This window comes from Oryzias latipes, chromosome 12 (assembly GCF_002234675.1).
Source record: "Oryzias latipes chromosome 12, ASM223467v1".
Classification (NCBI taxonomy): domain Eukaryota; kingdom Metazoa; phylum Chordata; class Actinopteri; order Beloniformes; family Adrianichthyidae; genus Oryzias; species Oryzias latipes.
The window spans coordinates 16007054-16029234 of record NC_019870.2 but is presented as its reverse complement, the minus strand read 5'-3'; the positions used below and the strand labels follow the sequence as shown (position 1 = coordinate 16029234).

Below are 22181 nucleotides of genomic sequence, written 5' to 3'. Positions count from 1 at the left end.
TTATCTATAAATTTTTGCGACTGATATCTATCTATCTATCTATCTATCTATCTATCTATCTATCTATCTATCTATCTATCTATCTATCTATCTATCTATCTATCTATCTATCTATCTATCTATCTATCTATCTATCTATCTATCTATCTATCTATCTATCTATCTATCTCTTTATTAATTTGTAATTTATTATTTATTATAGTTAGTATTTTCTTCTTATAATTATAGTTTTATTTTGTTAATATTAAAGTTAATCTATCTAATTATCTATACATTTTTATTCATTATTTTGTTGTTTATCATTTATTATCATTAATATTTCTCTCTTATAATTATTATAATTCTAGTTGCTGGGTTAAGACTATCGGGAGACAGCTTCGTTTTTTAATTTATTAGTACTTAATTATTTATAATAATTAATATTGTTTTTTCTTATAAATACAGTTTTATTTTGTTAATATTATTAAAGTTATTTATCTATCTATACATATTTTTTATTAATTAGTAGTTTATTATTTATTATATTAATATATTTTTTCTTATAATTATATTTTTATTTTGTTAATATTATTAACGTCAAAATATTTTTATTTACGTTCATATTACATAATCATTTTTTAATTATTACTATTAATATTAATATTCTTTCTTTGTACTTAAATCTTTTTTTTTTTTTTTTAATCAGGGTTGCTTAAATGTAGCTTCTTAAGGTCTTAGACCCGCTGGGAACCAGGAACCCTTTTTGGTAAGGCACCCTGATGCTGTGCAAGTGCAGCTCTGTATTGTTGGAACCTGCTAGTTCTTTCTGAGATTTCAGAGGTTTCCTCCAACACAGGCTGACTTGGTTGGTTTGGAACAGGAAGCTCTCCTTGTGCAGCCACTGGCTTGTGGCAGCCAAGCATTCATAGTGACATCGCTTTTCGATCCTTCAATGTCTGCTCTTCCTATCATTGTGAAACAGAATTCACCAAGCATTGGATTTTTCACCCACTAATAGGTAACGTAAGCTGGGTTTAGACTATCGGGAGACAGCTTCGTTTTTTAATTAATTAGTAGTTAATTATTTATTATAATTAATATTGTTTTTTCTTATAAATACATTTTTATTTTGTTAAAATTATTAAAATTATTTGTCTATCTATACATATTTTTTATTAATTAGTAGTTTATTATTTATTATATTAATATTTTTTTTCTTGTAATTCAATTTTTTTTTTAAATATTATTATTAACGTTAACGTGTTTTTATTTACATTCATATTATATAATCTGTTTTTTTTATTATTACTATTACTATTGTTTCTTTGTACTTTTATATCCTTTTTTTTTTAATCAGGGTTGCCTAAATGTAGCTTCTTAAGGTCCTAGACCCGCTGGGAACCAGGAACCCTTTTTGGTAAGGCACCCTGATGCTGTGCAAGTGCAGCTCTGTATTGTTGGAACCTGCTAGTTCTTTCTGAGATTTCAGAGGTTTCCTCCAACACAGGCTGACTTGGTTGGTTTGGAGCAGGAAGCTCTCCTTGTGCAGCTCTGGCTGGAGTCCGAAGAGGGCGCCTCAAAGGAGCGTTCTGTGGTTCTTGTGCAGACTTTGAGGCTTTGGCTTTTAGAACTGCATTTTCAGCCAGAAGTGCTTCGTGTTCGTTTTTTGCAGCTGCATATTTGACCTCCAGGTGTTTTTGGCCCAGAATTTCTGAATTGATCTTTTCTAAATCTTTGGTGAGGTGAAAATTTTGTTTCTTCAATTCTGCAATGCTTGTCTCCATTTGTGGATATTCTGTGGCCAATCTTTCTAATTGTTCTTTCATGATTTCCAGATTTGTGCGTTCCTCCAAAAGGGATTTATTGATTTCTTGGACTTTACTGATGCACTCTGTGGTTTCATTGAATTTTACAGTCATTGGCCTGAAATCCTCACATTGCTGAGAAAGAACTCTGATCTGCTGCTTTATTGTTTTGTATTCACTCTCCACAGCCTTTTTCTCAGCCTGCAGAGAGGAATACTGAAGCATCATCTCAGAGTCTTTCTCATTCTTTTTCTCCAGCTCTGTCAACTTTTCTTTCAGCATGACGTTTTCTTTCAGCAGAGACTGGAACAAATCCGATTCTTCTTTGTACTTCTGTTCCAACTCATCTGGAGACACACCAAGGTTTTTGCGGGTGTGTGCCCTTTCCTTGTGTAGCTTTACTTTTAGAGTTGAGAAATCCGAGGTGAGGACTCTGTTTTGGGTTGAGACCGTTTGTTGTTCAGCTTTCAATGCAGCAAATGATTCTTTCAAATCTTTGAGATTTTTGAGGTTCTCCTGAAGGTCTTTGACTTCTTTGGTGAAACGTTCATTTTCTTGTTTCAAAGTAAGAATGTGTGATTTGGCTTGAAGGTATTCTTGTTCTGATTGGATGAGTTGTTCCTGCTCTTTTTTCAGACTTTCCAGTGTTTTCAAGAGTTCAGCGTTGTTTTGTCTCAGTCCATTAAGGTTGATGGTAATGTCCTGGTGCTGCTGAACCCAAAGTTTTGCCTCCTCACACTGCACAGTGAGCTTTAGAATTTCAGTATCAAGGCTGGAGTTCTCCTCTTCCAGAGACTTGGTTTGGATGAGGATGGAGGCATAACGTTGTTTTGTTGCTGCCTCCTCCTCACGATGGCTTTGGAGGTCTTTGAGCTGGTTCTGGAGGGCAGTGTTTTTGTCCTGCAGTGTTTGGAGGCGATTCCTCTCGTCTTTGAGCTGAATTTTCAGAGGTTCAAGGGCCACAATGGTGGTTTGGACCCTGTGAACCTCTTTCAGTAGCTCACTGTTCTCCTGACTGAGAGCTTTGGCGGTGAGTTTGACTTGGATTAACTCTGTGGATAACTCTTTAGTGTCCCGAACTCTGGCCTGGAGTTCCTTTAGAGTTTCTTTGAGGGTGGTGTTGGTCTCTGTCAGGAGGTTGACTTTTTCCTGTTGGTTCTTGCAACGGTCCTCCAGGGGTTTTTGCTCCTGGATTTTCTTGTTTACACGTTGCAAGTCCTTTTCCAGCTTCTTTGTAAGTGTGGCGGCAGATTTCTTTGCCTGGCAGAGTCCAGAGAAGGTCTCTCTCAGATTTTTCTTGCCTTCCAGCTCAGCGGCGAGGGTTTGCAGCTGGTTGGTCAGCGAGATATTTTCCTGAACTCTTTTCTGAAGTTCGGAAAGATTCTGTGTGAGGTAGCTCTCCTCAACCCCAGAATTTCCAAAATGGCGAAGGAACATTTTAAAAATTGATTTTCAGGATAACTAAGAAAATCTTTAAAATGTTCTCGTGGATGGTAAAGAATTTAGATGCAGTTTTTGTAACGTAGAAAAAAACTGCGTGTTCCTCAGTAGGTCGAAGGTACCTGACGGGAATGCAAGGTTTTCGTAGCTGGGGAACAGAACGTATGCTCTCTGGTGGGAACCAAACGGGCAATGAAACAGAATCAGTTTGGGCTCCTATAAGGCAATTACATGTGTTACATCATACTCTAAGCCCCCTCCCCCTTTCCCCCATGAAGATCAAAGGCCTGGGCGGAGACATGCCCAGGCAAAGTCCTCTCGATGATGAGGTCACGCTTGGTAATGTCCCTTATCATGTGTGACATCACCAAGAGTGACATCACTAAGGGTGACATCATCATGTGTGGCATGGCCCCTCCCCCCACTGTCTTTTGGTGTGAATGTGTGAGTTGCAGTCTGTGCAGGTTTTATGGCCGTTACCGTGACAACACAGCATTCTAGAAAACAATTGAAACCAATGAAATAAAAGGCAAATGCTAATAATTGATTAAATAATCATTTCTGTTGTTAAGTGACCATGGTATAAGTGGGTTAATGCCCTTCAATGTGTCTATTTTCAGAATTGAATGGACTTTGCAGAAGCAACTGTCCTCTGCCTTCCGTCAGGCGGTTGGACATTTCACACCAAGCCTCTTTCAAGGACATGTGCCAGTATTGTGTAGCGACAGACCACCGATTTATGTTACTGGATTGGCCTTTGCCTATTTGCTGCTATACACAGATATGTGCGCGTGCAGGCGCCATTGCTGTGCATTGAGGCACGTCAACAGAACCCTTATGTTCCAGTTAAGGACAGTCAGGCATCAATCGCAACCAGAATATGTCCAACATGTCTCACAAGACACATTATATTACCGAAAATATTCACTCAACTGCCTTGAATGACATATGAACTAAAGTGCTATCCCATTCCTAACCCATAACTCTGTCATCCATGTCTCAATGGACCTTGCTTTGGTCACTGGTGCACAGTCCTGTTGAAAGAGGAGGGGGCCCACTCCCAACTGTTCCCACAAGGTTGGGAGCATTGAATTGTCCATAATGTTTTGGTATCCTGAAGCATTCAGAGTTCTTTTCACTGATACTAAGGGGCCCAGCCCAAGTTTTGAAAAACAAGCCCACACCATAATTCCTCCTCCACCAAATTTCAACAAAACATCAAACATTAATCAAAATATACATGACCCAAACTAGAATGCTGGCAGTCACTTTAGCACCCACCTCATGCTTCCCAGCCTGATTTCTCCTTATTAAAATAAGATTACTAACCTGTGAAAGGTGATTTGTCTTGATCATATAATTTTGTCACAATTTTTGTAGTTGATTGCAAAACTTTGTGTCCCCTTTTGTGAATATTTATCTTGTGAGTCGTGTGTGCAGCACTCAGAAACTGCCCGCTGGGGTTGCTGGGAGATGGAGTGCATTCATTACTCTGGAGATGGTTCCCGCTGGTCACCAGAGGGGAAGACAGAGCTGTGACTTTTGAGAATATATCAATAGTGACATTCCTGTGTGAGCACCGTAAGCTAAAAGCACATTCAAAAACCTCTGTTCAATGCGGTCTTGAATCCACCACGCATGCTCTGTGTGTACGTAGCATCACAAATAGCATGCTGTGTGTTACCGCTCTGATAAGTCAGATTTTAAACAGTGGGTAACTTGTTTCACTGCTTTTATGCTACTGAGCAGCCTTCTGCCCCATAGTAGCTTGATTTACCGAGGAAGAGGGCAGTTCTGCTTCAGTACAAATGTACTATTAAGCATGTTTTAATCACTTAACTATTTAACTACTTTAGTCCTTCGAAAGTTATGACTAAAATCTGTGAAAAAGAGAGAAGCAAGCTCTTAAAGGTTTTGTGGGTGGCTCTTAAAAGAGCCGTTGTGGATTCTGGAGCGGCCATGGGTCTGCTCCCTCTCCAGGAATGTAGGTGATGGAGTCTCTCAGCCAGAGAGCCTCTCTGGAAAGGTTGTTGGCAGCAACGTATTTTTATCCCGTCTTCAGTAACCACAGCATCATCACTGCAGGTTCCTGTCATGCTGAGGACCTGATGAAGCTGTGCAGAACATGAGAACTTCAAACTCTGCTCTGGAACTTCAATCAGGGGCTCATACAGTGTGTAGAGAGCATCCAAAAGGCATTCTTCTCAGCCGGGCTGGGGATAGGTCGTCGTTAAAGATGCACCTCTATTGGGGTGGGAGGCGCTCAGGCAAGGACTACCCCATAGCAATTAAGGAAGAAACCACCAAACCAGCACTAACTAGTCGGGCTTCAGGGTGGGGCCCCGGTAACTCTTTATGGGGGTGGGGGTGGGGTAGTGGATCTAGGAATAAAAAGGTTTGTGTTTGAACCGCCCTTAGTCTGGCCCGTCTCCCAGGACCAGTTTGAGGTGGATCACCACCTGACTACTGGCTCCTGGGATCATTCGGGCACGCAAACCCCTCCACCACGATAAGGTGGCGATTCAGGGAGGGGATATTAATCAGTCACTAGCCAATCACTAAGAATTATTGTGGGGAAACCGAAGGGCTCGGAGAAAACCCACTGGACTTATTTGGGTTCATTATCTATAAATTTTTGCGACTGATATCTATCTATCTATCTATCTATCTATCTATCTATCTATCTATCTATCTATCTATCTATCTATCTATCTATCTATCTATCTATCTATCTATCTATCTATCTATCTATCTATCTATCTATCTATCTATCTATCTATCTATCTATCTATCTATCTATCTCTTTATTAATTTGTAATTTATTATTTATTATAGTTAGTATTTTCTTCTTATAATTATAGTTTTATTTTGTTAATATTAAAGTTAATCTATCTAATTATCTATACATTTTTATTCATTATTTTGTTGTTTATCATTTATTATCATTAATATTTCTCTCTTATAATTATTATAATTCTAGTTGCTGGGTTTAGACTATCGGGAGACAGCTTCGTTTTTTAATTTATTAGTACTTAATTATTTATTATAATTAATATTGTTTTTTCTTATAAATACAGTTTTATTTTGTTAATATTATTAAAGTTATTTATCTATCTATACATATTTTTTATTAATTAGTAGTTTATTATTTATTATATTAATATATTTTTTCTTATAATTATATTTTTATTTTGTTAATATTATTAACGTCAAAATATTTTTATTTACGTTCATATTACATAATCATTTTTTAATTATTACTATTAATATTAATATTCTTTCTTTGTACTTAAATCTTTTTTTTTTTTTTTTTAATCAGGGTTGCTTAAATGTAGCTTCTTAAGGTCTTAGACCCGCTGGGAACCAGGAACCCTTTTTGGTAAGGCACCCTGATGCTGTGCAAGTGCAGCTCTGTATTGTTGGAACCTGCTAGTTCTTTCTGAGATTTCAGAGGTTTCCTCCAACACAGGCTGACTTGGTTGGTTTGGAACAGGAAGCTCTCCTTGTGCAGCCACTGGCTTGTGGCAGCCAAGCATTCATAGTGACATCGCTTTTCGATCCTTCAATGTCTGCTCTTCCTATCATTGTGAAACAGAATTCACCAAGCATTGGATTTTTCACCCACTAATAGGTAACGTAAGCTGGGTTTAGACTATCGGGAGACAGCTTCGTTTTTTAATTAATTAGTAGTTAATTATTTATTATAATTAATATTGTTTTTTCTTATAAATACATTTTTATTTTGTTAAAATTATTAAAATTATTTGTCTATCTATACATATTTTTTATTAATTAGTAGTTTATTATTTATTATATTAATATTTTTTTTCTTGTAATTCAATTTTTTTTTTAAATATTATTATTAACGTTAACGGGTTTTTATTTACATTCATATTATATAATCTGTTTTTTTATTATTACTATTACTATTGTTTCTTTGTACTTTTATATCCTTTTTTTTTAAATCAGGGTTGCCTAAATGTAGCTTCTTAAGGTCCTAGACCCGCTTTTAATATCACTTTGGCTGAACGACACAAATGATTTTAGTTGAACATTTGGAGATGTTTGACAACAATAAATAAATATATGCTATTCTGTTACACCACTAACTGATATGCAACACAAATATAATATAAAATGAAAAATGTTTCTATTTTTACATATAGTTTAGTCACTGTATTCTTTGAAAATCTTCCTATTACAAAGTTTATATCTTACAGCTGTGAGTTTGGAGAGAAAGCAGGAAGAGAGAAGAATAATCAGGACAGATGGAGGAAAGAAACATGTTGGTCTTATGGTGACGTTCAGGGCAAAGCCAGTTCATACCAAGTCAGTCATTTTTAAATAGTATTCTTAATTTAAAAAAAATGTGCATTAGCAAGATGTTTAATTTATTTAAATCATTATATAATTGTTGCCATAGGATTTTAGCCGTAGGATTTAGTGGAGAAGAACACAGGCAAGAGGTGAAGGAGACAGAAATGAGTTTGGTGATGCAACTGATATAAAAGAGAGCAGAGATGACTTCAGGTAGGAATAATTCAACTACTAAAGTCACGAAAACCTGGATGCTCATTCTGGTTTAAAACTTCTGCTGACCACCTGTTCTGTCAGAACCAGGACTTGAGGACCAACAAAAGATCCAAGGAGTACGAGATCTTCGGTTTATTTTAAAGGGGGCCAGAGCAGGCAGGATGTTATGCAGAATCTTGACACCAGGGGGCGTGGAGACAGACTTGTGGGAGGCCAGGAGTGAGAGGAGAGAAACAGACAGAGCAGAGTCCAGTGTTCATGGAAGGGGGCGGGACGCCAATTCCTGAATGAGGAAGTCCGTAACAGAGTGCAGCAGAGGAGATGTCTTACGGCTGAGTTTTGAGGCAGAGCTTGGCGATGAGGAACAGGTGGTCCCAGCAACAGGTGAGTCAGTAACAGCAACTCAGGAGAAAGCTTGGTTCATCATGAGCGGCAGGAATAACGATAGGCAGCCAGGGAACTCAGACTTGAAAGCGTGGAGCGGAGATCCGGATTTGCAGACGAGCGGCAGACTGGAATACATAGCGTAAGAGCAGGCTGGTGGTCTAGTAATAAACTTAGACGTTCCGGCAAGGAACGGAGCGGTGCGACCGCAATATATACTGACGTAAGCAGGTGAGGAGAGTTCACCCTGATGAGCAGCCGTGGCGGCGGTTGCCATGACAGTACCCCCTCTTTAACGACCAGCTCCCGACGGTCGTGCGGGCTGGTCCGGATGGTCCACATGAAACTGGGAAATCAAAGCAGGATCAAGAACAAAACGAGCAGGAACCCATGAACGTTCTCCAGGAACATAGCCTTCCCAATCCACCATGTACTGTAAACCTCGTCCACAGCAGCGCGAACGGAGCAGACGCCTGACCGTGTAGACGGGACCCCGGTCGATGAACCGGGCCGGAGGCGGGGCAGTGGCAGGAGGAACAAGAGGACTGGTCTTAACCGGCTTCACCTTGGAGACGTGGAAGGTAGGATGAATGCGGAGCGTTCTGGGCAGCCGCAGACGAACAGCCACCGGGTTGATAACCTTAGAGATGGGAAATGGTCCAACAAACCGTGGTGCCAACTTCTTGTTCTCCACACGGAGAGGTAGATTAGCTGTAGACAGCCAAACCCTTTGGCCCACCTGGTAGGAAGGAGCAGAAACCCTTCTTCTGTTAGCACTGGTGCAATAAGCCTCTACAGTCCGTAGGAGAGCCTGCCGGGCCCTGCGCCAGGCCTGCTGACATCTCCTGACAGAAGCGTGGGCAGAAGGGACAAAGACCTCCCCTTCCTGGGAGGCAAACAGGGGAGGCTGGAAACCATACACCACTTGGAAGGGGGATAAACCTGTGGCAGACGAAGGCAGCGTATTATGAGCGTATTCTGCCCAGACCAGGTTACGGGACCATGAAGCTGGCTCTCGAGCACAGAGGAGACGGAGGCTGGTCTCCAGCTGCTGGTTGAGCCGTTCTGATTGACCATTAGATTGCGGATGGAAACCGGAAGAAAGGCTCACAGAGACCCCAAGTAGGTGACAGAACTCCACCCAAAACTTAGCTGTAAATTGGGGACCCCGGTCAGAAACTATATCCCTGGGAAAACCGTGAATGTGAATCACATGATTGAGAAGGGTCTCTGCAGTCTCATTAGCAGTGGGGGGTTTGGGTAGGGCAATGAAATGAACCATCTTAGAGAATCGGTCGACGACCGTCAGAATTACCGTCATCCCATCAGATGGTGGAAGCCCCGTTACAAAATCCAGCGAGATGTGAGACCAGGGCCTTCTGGGAACTGGCAGTGGCTGTAGCAACCCAGCAGGAGGAGAAGATGCGGGTTTGACCTGAGCACATTCCGAGCAGGCAGAGACATATTCATTAATGTCCTCTCATGCTTGGCCACCAAAAGCGTTGTCTGATAACAGAATAGGTTCTTCTTTGACCGGGATGACAAAACATACGGGAGGAGTGGAACCATTGCATCACTCTAGCTCTGAGATTGTCAGGAACATATAAACATTCTGTGGGGCAGGCTGATGGGGATTGGGAGTCTAGAGTAGCAGACCGTACCTCCTCTTCTATGTCAGTATTTGTGACTGCTAATCGGGCTGAGGCAGGCAGGATGAATTCTGGAGGCGCCTCCTCAGAGGGACCATTCTCCTGTCGGCACAGCCCATCAGCCTTGGTGTTCAGTGACCCTGGTCTATAAGACAGAGAAAAGTTGAACCGGTTAAAGAACAAAGACCAACGGGCCTGGCGAGAATGAACCCTTTTGGCAGTTCTTAGGTACTCCAGGTTTTTGTGGTCAGCGAAGACTACAAAAGGTTTCTCTGACCCCTCTAACCAGTGACGCCACTCCTCCAGAGCGTCCTTGATTGCAAGCAGCTCTCTATCTCCGACGTCATAGTTCCTTTCAGAACTGGACAGGCGACGAGAAAAGAAAGCACATGGATGAACTCTGTTGTCCTGGCCCCGTTGAGAGAGCACAGCACCGATCCCTGAGTCTGAAGCATCCACTTCCATGATGAATTGTTTGCTGGGATCAAGGTGTACACAATACAGGGGCTGAGGTGAAGCGCTGCTTCAGATCCTGGAAGGCGGACTCTGCTTCTTGGTTCCAAGAGAAACTCCTTTTGGATGAGGTCAAGGCATGAAGAGGAGATGCTAATTTCCTTTAATTCTTTATGAACCGCCGATAGAAATTAGCAAACCCGAGGAACCGTTGTAGCTGTTTACGGCTCTCAGGTCTCGGCCACTCCAACACAGCCTTTACCTTCCTCGGGTCCATCTTGATAATTCCTTCAGAAATAACTAGGCCCAAAAATGAAGTAGTGGTGGTATGAAACTCACACTTTTCTGCTTTGACGTACAATTGGTTTTGGAGTAACCTCAGCAGAACCTTCCGCACATCTTGGACGTGTTTCTCCATAGAGCGTGAGAAAATAAGGATGTCGTCTAGATAAACGAAAACAAAGTGATTGATCATGTCACCCAAAACATCATTGACAAGATTCTGGAAAATGGCAGGGGCGTTAGTTAAGCCAAAAGGCATGACCTGATATTCGAAATGGCCCGAAGGTGTGTTGAATGCCGTCTTCCACTCATCACCCGCCCTGATCCTGACCAGATGGTAGGCATTGCGAAGATCCAATTTTGTCAAGATCCTGGCCCCCTGAAGGAGTTCATAAGCAGAGGACATGAGTGGCAGAGGATAGCGGTTACTTACAGTGATCTCATTGAGCCCTCGGTAATCAATACAAGGTCTCAAACCCCCATCTTTCTTCTTTACGAAGAAGAACCCGGCCCCAGCTGGAGAGGAAGAGGGTCTTATGAGTCCGGCAGCCAACGACTCCTTGATGTAGGTCTCCATAGCCTCTCTCTCAGGAGCCGAAAGGGAGTACAAGTGTCCTCGGGGTGGTGACGTACCTGGCAAGAGTTCAATAGAACAGTCATAGGGGCGGTGTGGAGGTAAGGCGGAAGCTTTTAATTTGTTGAACACCTCCTTTAAGTCATGGTAAACAGTAGGTACTTGTCTGTGTGTGGTCTGTGTGTTTGTGGGAGGGGGGGGGGGTTAATGTGGTTGCATAACCTTATGAAATTAAGTAGTTGCGCCCCTGTAGAGGATTAAATAGAGACAAACAATCTGTCTGCTGCAGAAGATGCAAACATCGACCACTCTGTTATTGTAGTTTGAGGGTTTGTGTGGACCAAACCACAGAGGAGCTCCGGTCGTCCACATCTTGAAGTCCCCCGTTGAAACACTCCTGACTCGTTCTCACGCCATTCGCTCAGAGCTCTTCTCTGCTCTGCAGCTAACACAGCTCTGCTGTCTTTGCTCACAGATCCAGTCTGACGTCACATTGTGCCTTACACTGTGCGGCTCGCGTGAGCCGAGCCGGAGGCCAGACAGATAAAGACCGGCTGTGGAAAGTGGAACAAGCCTGCTCGGGCCTCCTGAACCTTATATTTTTCTATTTTCATTGAGAAAATGATTATAAATCAGGTCCTCTGATTTTATTTTTCCCCCTCGGGGAAAATGTTGAACCTTTCCTGCAATGACGTTTTTGACCGTGGTCAGAAAACGCAGCGGAGATCCGGGGTTTGACTTGGGGTTCTCTTCCCCGTTCAGACCCTCTGAGCCTCCAGAGCGGGTTAATAAAAGAACCAGTCTCTGTTCTTTTGGAGGAAACCTTTGTTATTATTACTTTTCCCGTTAACTGAGCAACAGACCCTTAACTTGCGCTCACACACTCTTGCGCTGCGTGCTCTGATAGAGATGGAAAAAAACCGCTGAGGCGGTCAACATGAGACATAGTTTCACTGCAGGAGCTGAAGCAGAGACTCTCTCTGGGATGATCTCATGAACACAAACAGGGAAACATTGTTATCATGTAGAACTATTCAAAATAAATACACCTGATCTCTTCACATTCTCCGTGTGCATTGTGCATCCATGCATTGTAAGTGAGATAAACACAGACACCGCTCCATGTGGCTATCAGGCTAAAAACATTAGCATTAGCTCCTCCCACACGCGGCATGGTGCGTTCATGGAACTCCAGTTCATAGAAGCTTAGTGGAACTCCAACAACCACCCAGCCTAACTTAAACTACCACTATATTTTCATGAGAAAATGAAAACCGTCGAACCGACCACAAAATCACACAAATTATGCATACTCGCCCATACTGTCCGCAAATTTAGAACCAAAACTGCCCAATTTCTAGCAACACTGTGGATGTGTTGAGGTGCACACCCCCCTAGTGTTGAGGGGTGTGCATCTGTCACGTTCGCTGAAGCATCTTCAATCGATGTAGTTAGGGTGCTACTGCTTATGTCTGAGTAAAATAGTAGCCAATCACGAGTGTCTCCGCCTTGTCTGGTTTAATTGACAGACAGACTCATTCCGCTGAAAAAGCTCATCACGAAATAAATAAGTCATTCTGAAAAACAGCAATGGGAAATAAAAACAAAGCTACTTTGGAAAATATTGAATAATATAATGGCTAATTTAAAATCTTTGTGCAGGTTTTTCAAAATGTCATGATCTTTTTCTACATTCATGAGATATTTATTGGTTGATTGTGTATTTGCACGAGGTCATATTTATTTATTTAATTATGAACAGTTTAAGACTCCATAACTTTTGTGCATCAACGCTAAAAATTAGGGCATTTTTCTGATCATAATTAACATAAAAAATGAAATAAAAACTAAATTGTAAACGGCAAAAACAGCTCCCCTGAAAATAAGTCAACCATTTTTTTAAAACTGACACATTTCCCTTGAATAAGCAAAGAAATCAGAAATTCAGAAATCAAAATTGAAGTAAGAACATTAAAAAACATTTTAAGGGAAAAAATTCTAGTCACTAGGATATGTTTAAAAAACTATGATTATTGTGATACATTTTTTTGATTGGATTATTTTTCTTGCAAGACAGAAAATAAGACATTTTTTCTTGAAACAAGGGTCTTTTAACTTTTTTAATATTCTGTTTTTGCAGTGCAGAGAAAGATTTGAGCATGTGTGTGTTTAGTGAACTACTGTCTGCTGGCTGCAGGCCGTACTGGTATCTTTAACCATTTGTTCTTTGATCTTCATCAAACATATCCATTGGTATTTCTTCAGCCAGTTAGATCAAGGTTGCAGGAGTTGCAGATGTCCTTCCCAGCTTCCTCAGCTGGAGGCGCATTTCACCTCAGATAGGACGCCAGCCCTTCACAGGAGCACAAACAGAAAGACACAAAGATTTTAAAACTCAGATGATTCCATCAGACATGATTTTGGAGAAATCTGGAATAAACTCAGGTAGAAAATCCAAACAGGTTTTGGTGAAGATTATTTCCCCCCACCACTGTCAAGCAACCCCTTGAATTTTGTTTTGTTTTGCTCAGGCTGAACATATTTTCTGACTTCTTGTTAAAAGAAACATTTCTAAAAGGAAAAAGGGGAAATATTGATTATAATAACATGACCTCATTAACCCTAAATCCACTCAGATTTTAAATTGGACAGGATTTGTTTCTTTTCTTCTTTATTAGTGATGCCATTAGGCACAGTCAGTGACTTTTATGCAGTAATCTTAATGAAATGTGTGATATCTGCAATCAAATCCACAGGGTTTTCCTTGTGCAGTCTCGTGTTTTTTCAGCATCAACTTTTTTTCTCAGAAAAAGCTCTTTTATGTTTTTTAAAACCTTTTTCTTTTTTTTGTGCTTAGATGTAAAAAGTTTCCTCTGAAAGACATTTCGGCTTTTCCTGATGTGATGCACTGCAGCTGGGAGAGACAATACGCCGACATTGGCTGTCCTCCCAACGAAGAATAATGGAGTCTTGTTTGTCTCTGTGTACTCTGACTAATGTGCCCTTGCTTAATGTCTATTTTAAAGACAGACAGACAAAGTGATGCAGAATGTGAAATGAAAGTGTGGTGACAAGCTGCAACAACAGATAGAAAAGTGAACTCTGCCTGTACGCAGAGGAAGTCGGCAGCAGCATGGGAGGACTACTGTATTTCCATTTAACAGACAAGCAGACAAGACAGTTATTTATGAAATAATGTAGGAACATGGTCCATCAGTAAAAGGAAAGTGGACCTGTTTTGTAAAGGAGGCTGTGTTAATGCTCCAGAAAAACAGCTATCACGATGGAGACAAAAAAGACTCGTTTTTATTGGTTAAACCAACTGGTTTTATTAAATAATAGATGTTCAATCCTTTTCTATCACTGGAGCAGGCTGTGATTAGTGTTAGGAGTGTTTCTGGATTATTCTTAAAACCTGACCTCATGAAATGCAAGAAATGGTTTTAATGTCCCCACTGAGTAATGAATCACCCTCTTTAATGAATATTTAACCTTGATATCCCAAGCTGAGTTTGAAAAGTAATTTATTCTGACTGATTTCTAGTTGGTTCATTAACTGCAACTATCTTCTGTAAGGTTTTGTTTGGAATGACTAATCTACCAAATCCTTCTTGTACACTTTACACATAAGATAAATACACACATTTTTATTTTTAAAGCTATTACACCGATCAAAAGGAATGTTTATCACTGCTTCAGAAGATCCCCAAGAGTTCCTGAAAGCCACACAAAGTAAGATAAATCTGTTCGTTGCAGGTCGGAGCACTTGATCAGCCTCATCCAGTCATTTCCATGACAGCTGTTCAAGGTCGAGCAGGGCTGGAGCTTCTTTTTGCTTTATCTGATAACCAAGCAGCCAATCAGTTATGCTCCTACATCCTCAAACAGAGAGCATGTCTGCATTTTAGTACAACAGATGTGGACTCACTGCCCTGTGAGGTCCAACAAAGAGCACAAGAACTATAGATTTATTCTAACTTACAATACTAGAAAAAGCTCAGGGAAACCGCATCTAAGAATCACATTTCTCGTTCTCCTGTGTGGCTGTAATGTACAAAGAGTAGCAGAGATGAGTTAACGAAAAAAGAAACTCACAAGAAAGGAGTACAAGAGTATAAAGGGTAAGTTATATGAAAAACTAACGGCAAGAGCATGACTGGAAACTCTCTGGAGGAGAAAAAAAGAAGAACAGTGGAAACAAAAATGAAACTAAATCCATGTGGTGAGGCTGAAGAAAAATGTTTTATACAGGCTTAGAGACAAGAAGAAGAAAAATAACAAGAATATAGCTCTTTGAAACATTGATATGGAAATTTAGCAACGACAAACAACAGCAACATTTCAAAAATAAACTAAACTCTTCTTCTTTCTCTTTCGGCTTTTCCCATCAGGGGTCGCCACAGCGAATCATCGTTTTCCACTTCACTCTATCATGGACATCTTCTACCCTAACATTAGCCAACTTCATGTCCTCTGTTAAGACATCCATGTATCTCCTCTTTGGCCGTCCTCTTGCCCTCGGGCCAGGCAGTTCCATCTCCAACATCCTTCTACCAATACATCCACTGTCCCTCCTCTGAACATGTCCAAACCATCTCAGTCTGGCTTCTCTGACTTTGTCGCTAACACAGGCAACATGAGCCGTCCCTCTGATGTACTCGTTCTTTATCCTGTCTAACCTGGTCACTCCTAAGGAGAACCTCAACATCTTCATCTCCGCTACCTCCATCTCAGCCTCTTGTCTCTGTCTCACTGCTACCGTCTCTAACCCATAGAGCAGAGCTGGTCTCACCACTGTCTTGTACACCTTTCCTTTGAGTCTTGCTGACACTCTTCTGTCACACAACACTCCTGACACTTTCCTCCACCCGCTCCAACCTGCCTGCACTCGCCTCTTCACCTCTTTTCCACACCCCCCATCACACTGAACTGTTGACCCCAAGTACTTAAACTCCTGCACCTTCTCCACCTCAGCCCCCTGTAACCTAACGCTTCTACCTTGATCCCTCTCGTTCAGACACATGTATTCTGTCTTACTACGACTGACCTTCATGCCTCTTCTTTCCAGAGCAAACCTCCACCTCTCTAGCTGTTCCTCCACCTGCTCTCTACTCTCACTGCAAATTACGATGTCATCCGCAAACATCATTGTCCAGGGAGATTCCTGTCTTACCTCGTCTGTCAGCCTGTCCATCAGCATAGCAAACAAAAACCTTCCTCAGTCCTTTCTACATCCCACTTCCTTTTAGCCAACCTCTTCCTCTGGACGCATTCCTGTACTTCCTCATTCCACCACCAAGTGTCTTTACCGTCTTTCCTCTTTCCAGATGACACACCTAGCACCTTCCTACCTGTTTCCCTGATAATCTCTGCTGTAGTTTCCCAGTCATCTGGAAGCTCATCCTGACCACCCAGGACCTGTCTCAACTTCTGCCTAAATTCCTCACAAGTTTCTTAATTCTGTAGCTTCCACCACTTGGTCTTCTTTTCTGTTTTCCCTCTCTTTTTCTTCCTGACCTCCAGAGTCATCTTACACACCACCATGCGGTGCTGTCTGGCTACACTCTCTCCTACCACCACTTTGCAGTCATTAACCTCTCTCAAATGACCTCGTCTACATAGGATGTAGTCCACCTGAGTACTCCTACCTCCACTTCTGTATGTCCCTCTATGTTCCTCTCTCTTCTGGAAGTAAGTGTTGACTACAGCCATTTCCATCCTCTTCGCAAAGTCCACCACCATCTGTCCCTCCAGATTCCTTTCCTTCACACCAAACCTGCCCATCACCTCCTCATCACCTCTGTTGCCCTCACCAACATGCCCATTAAAGTCTGCTCCAATAACAACTCTCTCTCCTCTGGGAAAACTCTCTATGACCTCATCCAACTCACTCCAGAATCTCTCCTTCATTTCTAACTCACAGCCAACCTGTGGTGCATACCCACTGACTACATTCACCATCACCCCTTCAATTTCTAACTTCAGGCTCATCATCCTGTCTGAGACTCTTTTCACCTCTAGAACACTGTTTCCAAACTCCCCCTTCAGAATCACTCCTACCCCGTTTCTCTTCCTATCAACACCATGATAGAACAGTTTGTATCCTCCTCCAATACTACGTGCCTTGCTGCCCTTCCACCTTGTCTCCTGCACACACAGTACATCTACCTTCCTTCTCTCCATCATGTCTGCCAGCTCTCTGCCTTTCTCTGTCATTGAGCCAACGTTAAGAGTCCCTATTCTCAAACCTATGTTCCTGCCTTTTCCCTTCTCTCTCTGGCCACGGACCCTTCTGCCTCCCCTCTTTCTTCGACCAACAGTAGTCAAATTTCCTCCGACACCCTGTAGGTTAACAGCATCGGTGGCGGTCGTTGTTAACCCGGGCCTCGACCGATCCGGTATGTCTAAAGTGTTGTGGATGATTCGCATGGTTATTTTGGCAATTTTTACGCCGGATGCCCTTCCTGACGCAACCCTCTCTATTTATCCGGGCTTGGGACCGGCACAGAAGTAACTGGCTTACAACCCCTGTGGCTAGATTCAAAAATAAACTAAACTAACCTATAAAAATGACCAAAACGAATTGTTTGAATATGGAATCATTTTTTCCTCTATAAATAACATTATTGTTTCTCTTTCCTATAACAAAGTTATTTTCTTAACTGTCTATCATTTTTTGTGTAATTTAACAAAACAAGCTCATTGCATTTATGCCAAGCCCTGAAGCCTAAAATTCACTTTTCACATCTGTATCTTTTAAACCTGTTTTTAAAAATGTTTGTATTAATTTTAATAGTGCAAGCTGACATTTTATTTGACTACATCATAATTGCTTATTTAATAAATTATCTTTGATTGTGAGTATGTGTGTGTGTGTGTGTGTGTTTTATATACATATATATTTTTTTTATTTCACTGAAGGCCAGGATTTTTTTAAAAAGTTGCCGGATATTGATGTTGTAACAAATGGCACATTTATTCATCCTTCTGTGTTTCTCTTTTAATGCAAGAGGAAAAGTATCCTTTTTTTTAATGGGTTTCTAATTCAGTAATTCATCCCTATCTGTGGCAGAATCAAATTGGAAAGTGAGCCGCAAGAAACAGGGCAATGTAATTACGGTACTGCGCAGTCTTTGGACAGCTGGGCTGTGAGGCATGGGAGAGCACTGTGCTGACAGACAGCTGAAGACCTCGAGGTTCTGGACAGAAAATAATATTTACTGATGTTTGCTTCAGAATTAAGGAAAAATATAAACGCTCTATATTTTTTTCCAATTTTATTGTGTTTTATTTCTTAGAAATAGTGGTAGTTCTTCATGACACAGGAATCTAGAGTCATAAATCAATGTTGGTGACCACCCACCTTGTATTTTTTTCAGAAAAACAGCTCCAACCCTTTCAAGAACCAACAAATAAAATAAATAAATGGGAGGGTCTCCTGCAGTGTCTTTATAAATAGAATATTGGTTCTAAGAGCTGCAAGACTGGAAGCGTTAGGCATAAAACATACAGATTTGATTCGTTAAAATTACATCTTGTTTTTGTGTCAAAATGCACCAAACAGATTCTGGTATTCCTTATCCTACCTATACTAAATGTTGATGCATGCAGGAGAGAGGCTTTGGCGCAGATTCAAGAAAAAAGATTTACCTAACTTCACTTTACACCGATGGCTAAATGGCCCGCCTTCTTCTCAGCCAATCACAATCAATTTCACCTTTAAAATCATAAATAGTTGTTTCTCTCTGCAGATGGTTCACCTTTGAATGGTCTGGCCTCTAATCACCATCAGAGTTTAGGTTCTAGTATTTATACATCTATTGTCTAAATTCACACCAAGCATGCAAGACTTCATCTGCCTAGAAGCTAACCGCCAAAGTTCATGCACAATCGTCTTTAACACAAATAAATTTTTACTCGTGTAGGGACAGTGAAAATAAGCCACCCCCTTGTTAATTATTCTCATTTAAAGTGTGCAACACTCGTATTTCTTATATCTCTCCTGATTTGAATCTCAATGTATGATGTAAAACATATTGTTGTCTGCTGTCAGGAATGGGAATTTACTATTTTGTATTTGCAGATTCAAAAAAGGCAGAAAGGAACAAGGAGGATGTTAGAGGTGAGGTGCAAACAGTCTTTTATTGGATGAATCAAATTCCTATAGAGGTACAAAATGGACGCACAGGAAGCCGCCATGTGGGACCGGCTTCCTCTGCTGAAGAGGAAGATTCCAATCTGGGCTCAAAAGAAAAATACAATAGAGAGAACATGAGACACCGCTTGGGCTGCTGCATTGCACCTTTTGGAGACTCATATATAAAATCAAAGTAACAACAAAGAGAAAGAAATTTGCTGCTTTAATCTACGGCTTTGCTTGAATACAATGATTGATTTTTACTAAATGGACTTCTTCAATCCTTTGCATTTAGCAGTTTTTCTTTTTATGATATCAGAGTCAGAAAAAAGAAACAACTGAGAAAGAAACTGCACCTATTTCTTAGTTTATATTTAGTCAACACTGCAGAAAAATAGCTCTTCATCTATTTAATGATGAGAGAAAATTTTTAATGCTACAGTGATCACACTGGATTGTTTTAGAAGAATGATAAATACGACTGAGAGTGACAACATGAAATTGAGATCCTTTTTAATTCATAACTGAAGCTCTGAAACTCAAGACCTCATGTTTGTGTGCAGCACTGATTGATTGTTTGATGACTGATTAAGTGATTAAATGATTTGGTGTATTAAAGGCAATTATTCCAATAAAAACAAAGGAACAAAAAGAATCCCATTGAATCATTAATTCTATTTAAGACGATCATACATAAATCATAAATAAAATAAAATTACGTTATCCTCTTGACATTATAATTGCCCCTAATCATAAATAGACATTTTTGCACCTATGTACACAGTACTCACCGTTTTTTTAAATCCTATGGTGATCACAGGTTAAAAACAACAACTGCAGAAGAGCTTAATGCAATCAATATTGTGAACAGTAAACAAAGGAGCTGCAAGTCTATTTATGCGTCCACATGCATGCCTTTAGGATTAAACGCTTTGGAAAACACATCAGTTTTAGAAATAAAGCGGATCCCTTTGTATTATGAGTCCATATTTTAGTTGGAATAAACAGTAATAAATTCTGTAATGATTTCCACTTCACCAAAAAATGTTGCCACTCATTGTGTTGATATAAACCCAATGTGATTGTGGTTGGTTCACTGGACAGCACTGCACTTCCTGCCATCTATCTATCTAGTACTCCAGTGTGATTTACACAGAGGAGTGTAGCAAGCACAAAGCAAATTGATGACAGCATTATGAAGGAGGTCTGTAAATATGCAAATTTTCATTAAACAAAATCATTGTCCATGGCGCGGCAAACAAATGGAATTGCTGCTGCGAGCAGCAGTCTTTCACAAAGCAACCTTCTAAATAATATTAGGTGATGTGATTATAAATCAACGCAAACATATTTAAAATCAGCAGCAACAATGCTGACATCTCCTGTGAGAAAGGAGTTTGTCTTGCTGAGATGAAGAAGCATAAATCAAGCCTAAGAGGGCCTCCCTGGTCTGAGCATCTAACTAAATTATGCATTCAGAATTTGCTTTATGACTGCTTTATGTTAAAATAATTTTTATTTGGTAATCATGTCATAGGCCAAAGCGTTCTTTTTTTTGCAGAGGAAAAGGCCCCATTTTACGTGTTCCTCGTAAAACATGTGTAAACTGTCCTTTTAGTGGATATCAAGGGGTTTTCAATATGCACTGAACAAAAATAATGCAACACTTTTGTTTTTGCTTCCATTTGTCATGAGATGAACTCAAATATCTGAAACATTTTCTACAAACACAAAACACATCTTACCTCACGTGTGCCATGTCAAGGTGCTGATCAGACAGCATAATTATTGCACAGGTGTGCCTTCAATGGACCACAATAAAAGGGCACTCTGAAACGTGTCGGTTTGTTTTTTTGGGAGGTCTGGGAACTCAGAAAACCAATCAGGCCACAATTTGCCAGTTGGTCAGGTTTTCTATTGTGGCGTGTGGAATGTTGGTCCACTCTTCAGGTGATGTTCTTAGATGAATGGCACAACAGTGGGCCTCAGGATCTTGTCGCCTTATGTCTGTGCTTCAAAATGCCATCAATAAAATCCACCTGTGTTCCTAGTTCAAAATATACACCTGCCCATACCATAACCCCACCACCACCATGGGCCACTCTCCAACCTGATCAACTCTGGTGAAGGAGATATGTTGCACTTCATGAGGCAAATGGTGGTCACACCAGATACTGATTGGTCTTCTGAGTCCCCAGACCTGTCCATTAAAATAATTCATGTTTTAATTTAACGTTTTATTGTGGCCAGTCTGTACAATAATCATGCTGTCTAATTAGCACCATGATATGGCACACATGTGAGATGGGGTGGATTTGTGAACAACACTTGACAGAAATGGTTATTTTGTGTTTGAGGAAAATGTTTCAGATTTTTGAGTTCATCTCATGACAAATGGAAGCAAATAAAAAGTGTTGCATTCATATCTTTGTTTGGTTTATTTGAAGTCATAAAACTTTACATCAGTATAGATTTTTTTGGGATAATTCAGAACGCTAGCATGTAATGGAACCGATTTTTATTTTTGCATCTCTGAAACATGCAGGCTGGTATTCTGGGCAGACATGTTTTATTGGGTTTAAATTGTAAACATGCACAGAAAACTCAGAGTGCTGAGCAGAGATTTGTAGTCGGTCATCATAGAAGATTATATGTTTTGCATATACTTACACTTTTCTTTAATAAATTAGTAAATTTAATCATTTTTTGACCTTCTGCCCTCTGTGCTCTATTGTCCTAACCCTTACTGTCCTACTTCCTTTTATCTTGCCAAGTATCCTTTTAAAAGTAGTACTGATTTTGAAAACACTCAAAAAAGTTGATAAAATAAACAAGTTTTTATTTAGATACTAGGGATGCAAAGATTCCCTTTCCCCACAATTTGGTTCAAATCTGGATTTTTGGGTAACAGATTTGTTTTGTTTCGATATATGATTTGTGTATTT

At 40.4% G+C, this 22181-nt stretch overlaps 1 protein-coding gene across 1 annotated transcript; it reads right to left on the bottom strand.

The window, feature by feature from the left end:
* Positions 1-1308: 1308 nt before the first annotated feature.
* On the bottom strand, positions 1309-3742 carry LOC111948391 (paramyosin-like). The gene has a single exon (XM_023961195.1). It carries the CDS (start codon positions 3219-3221, stop codon positions 1365-1367), a length of 1857 nt encoding a protein of 618 aa, XP_023816963.1. The 5' UTR covers positions 3222-3742; the 3' UTR covers positions 1309-1364.
* Positions 3743-22181: the final 18439 nt, after the last annotated feature.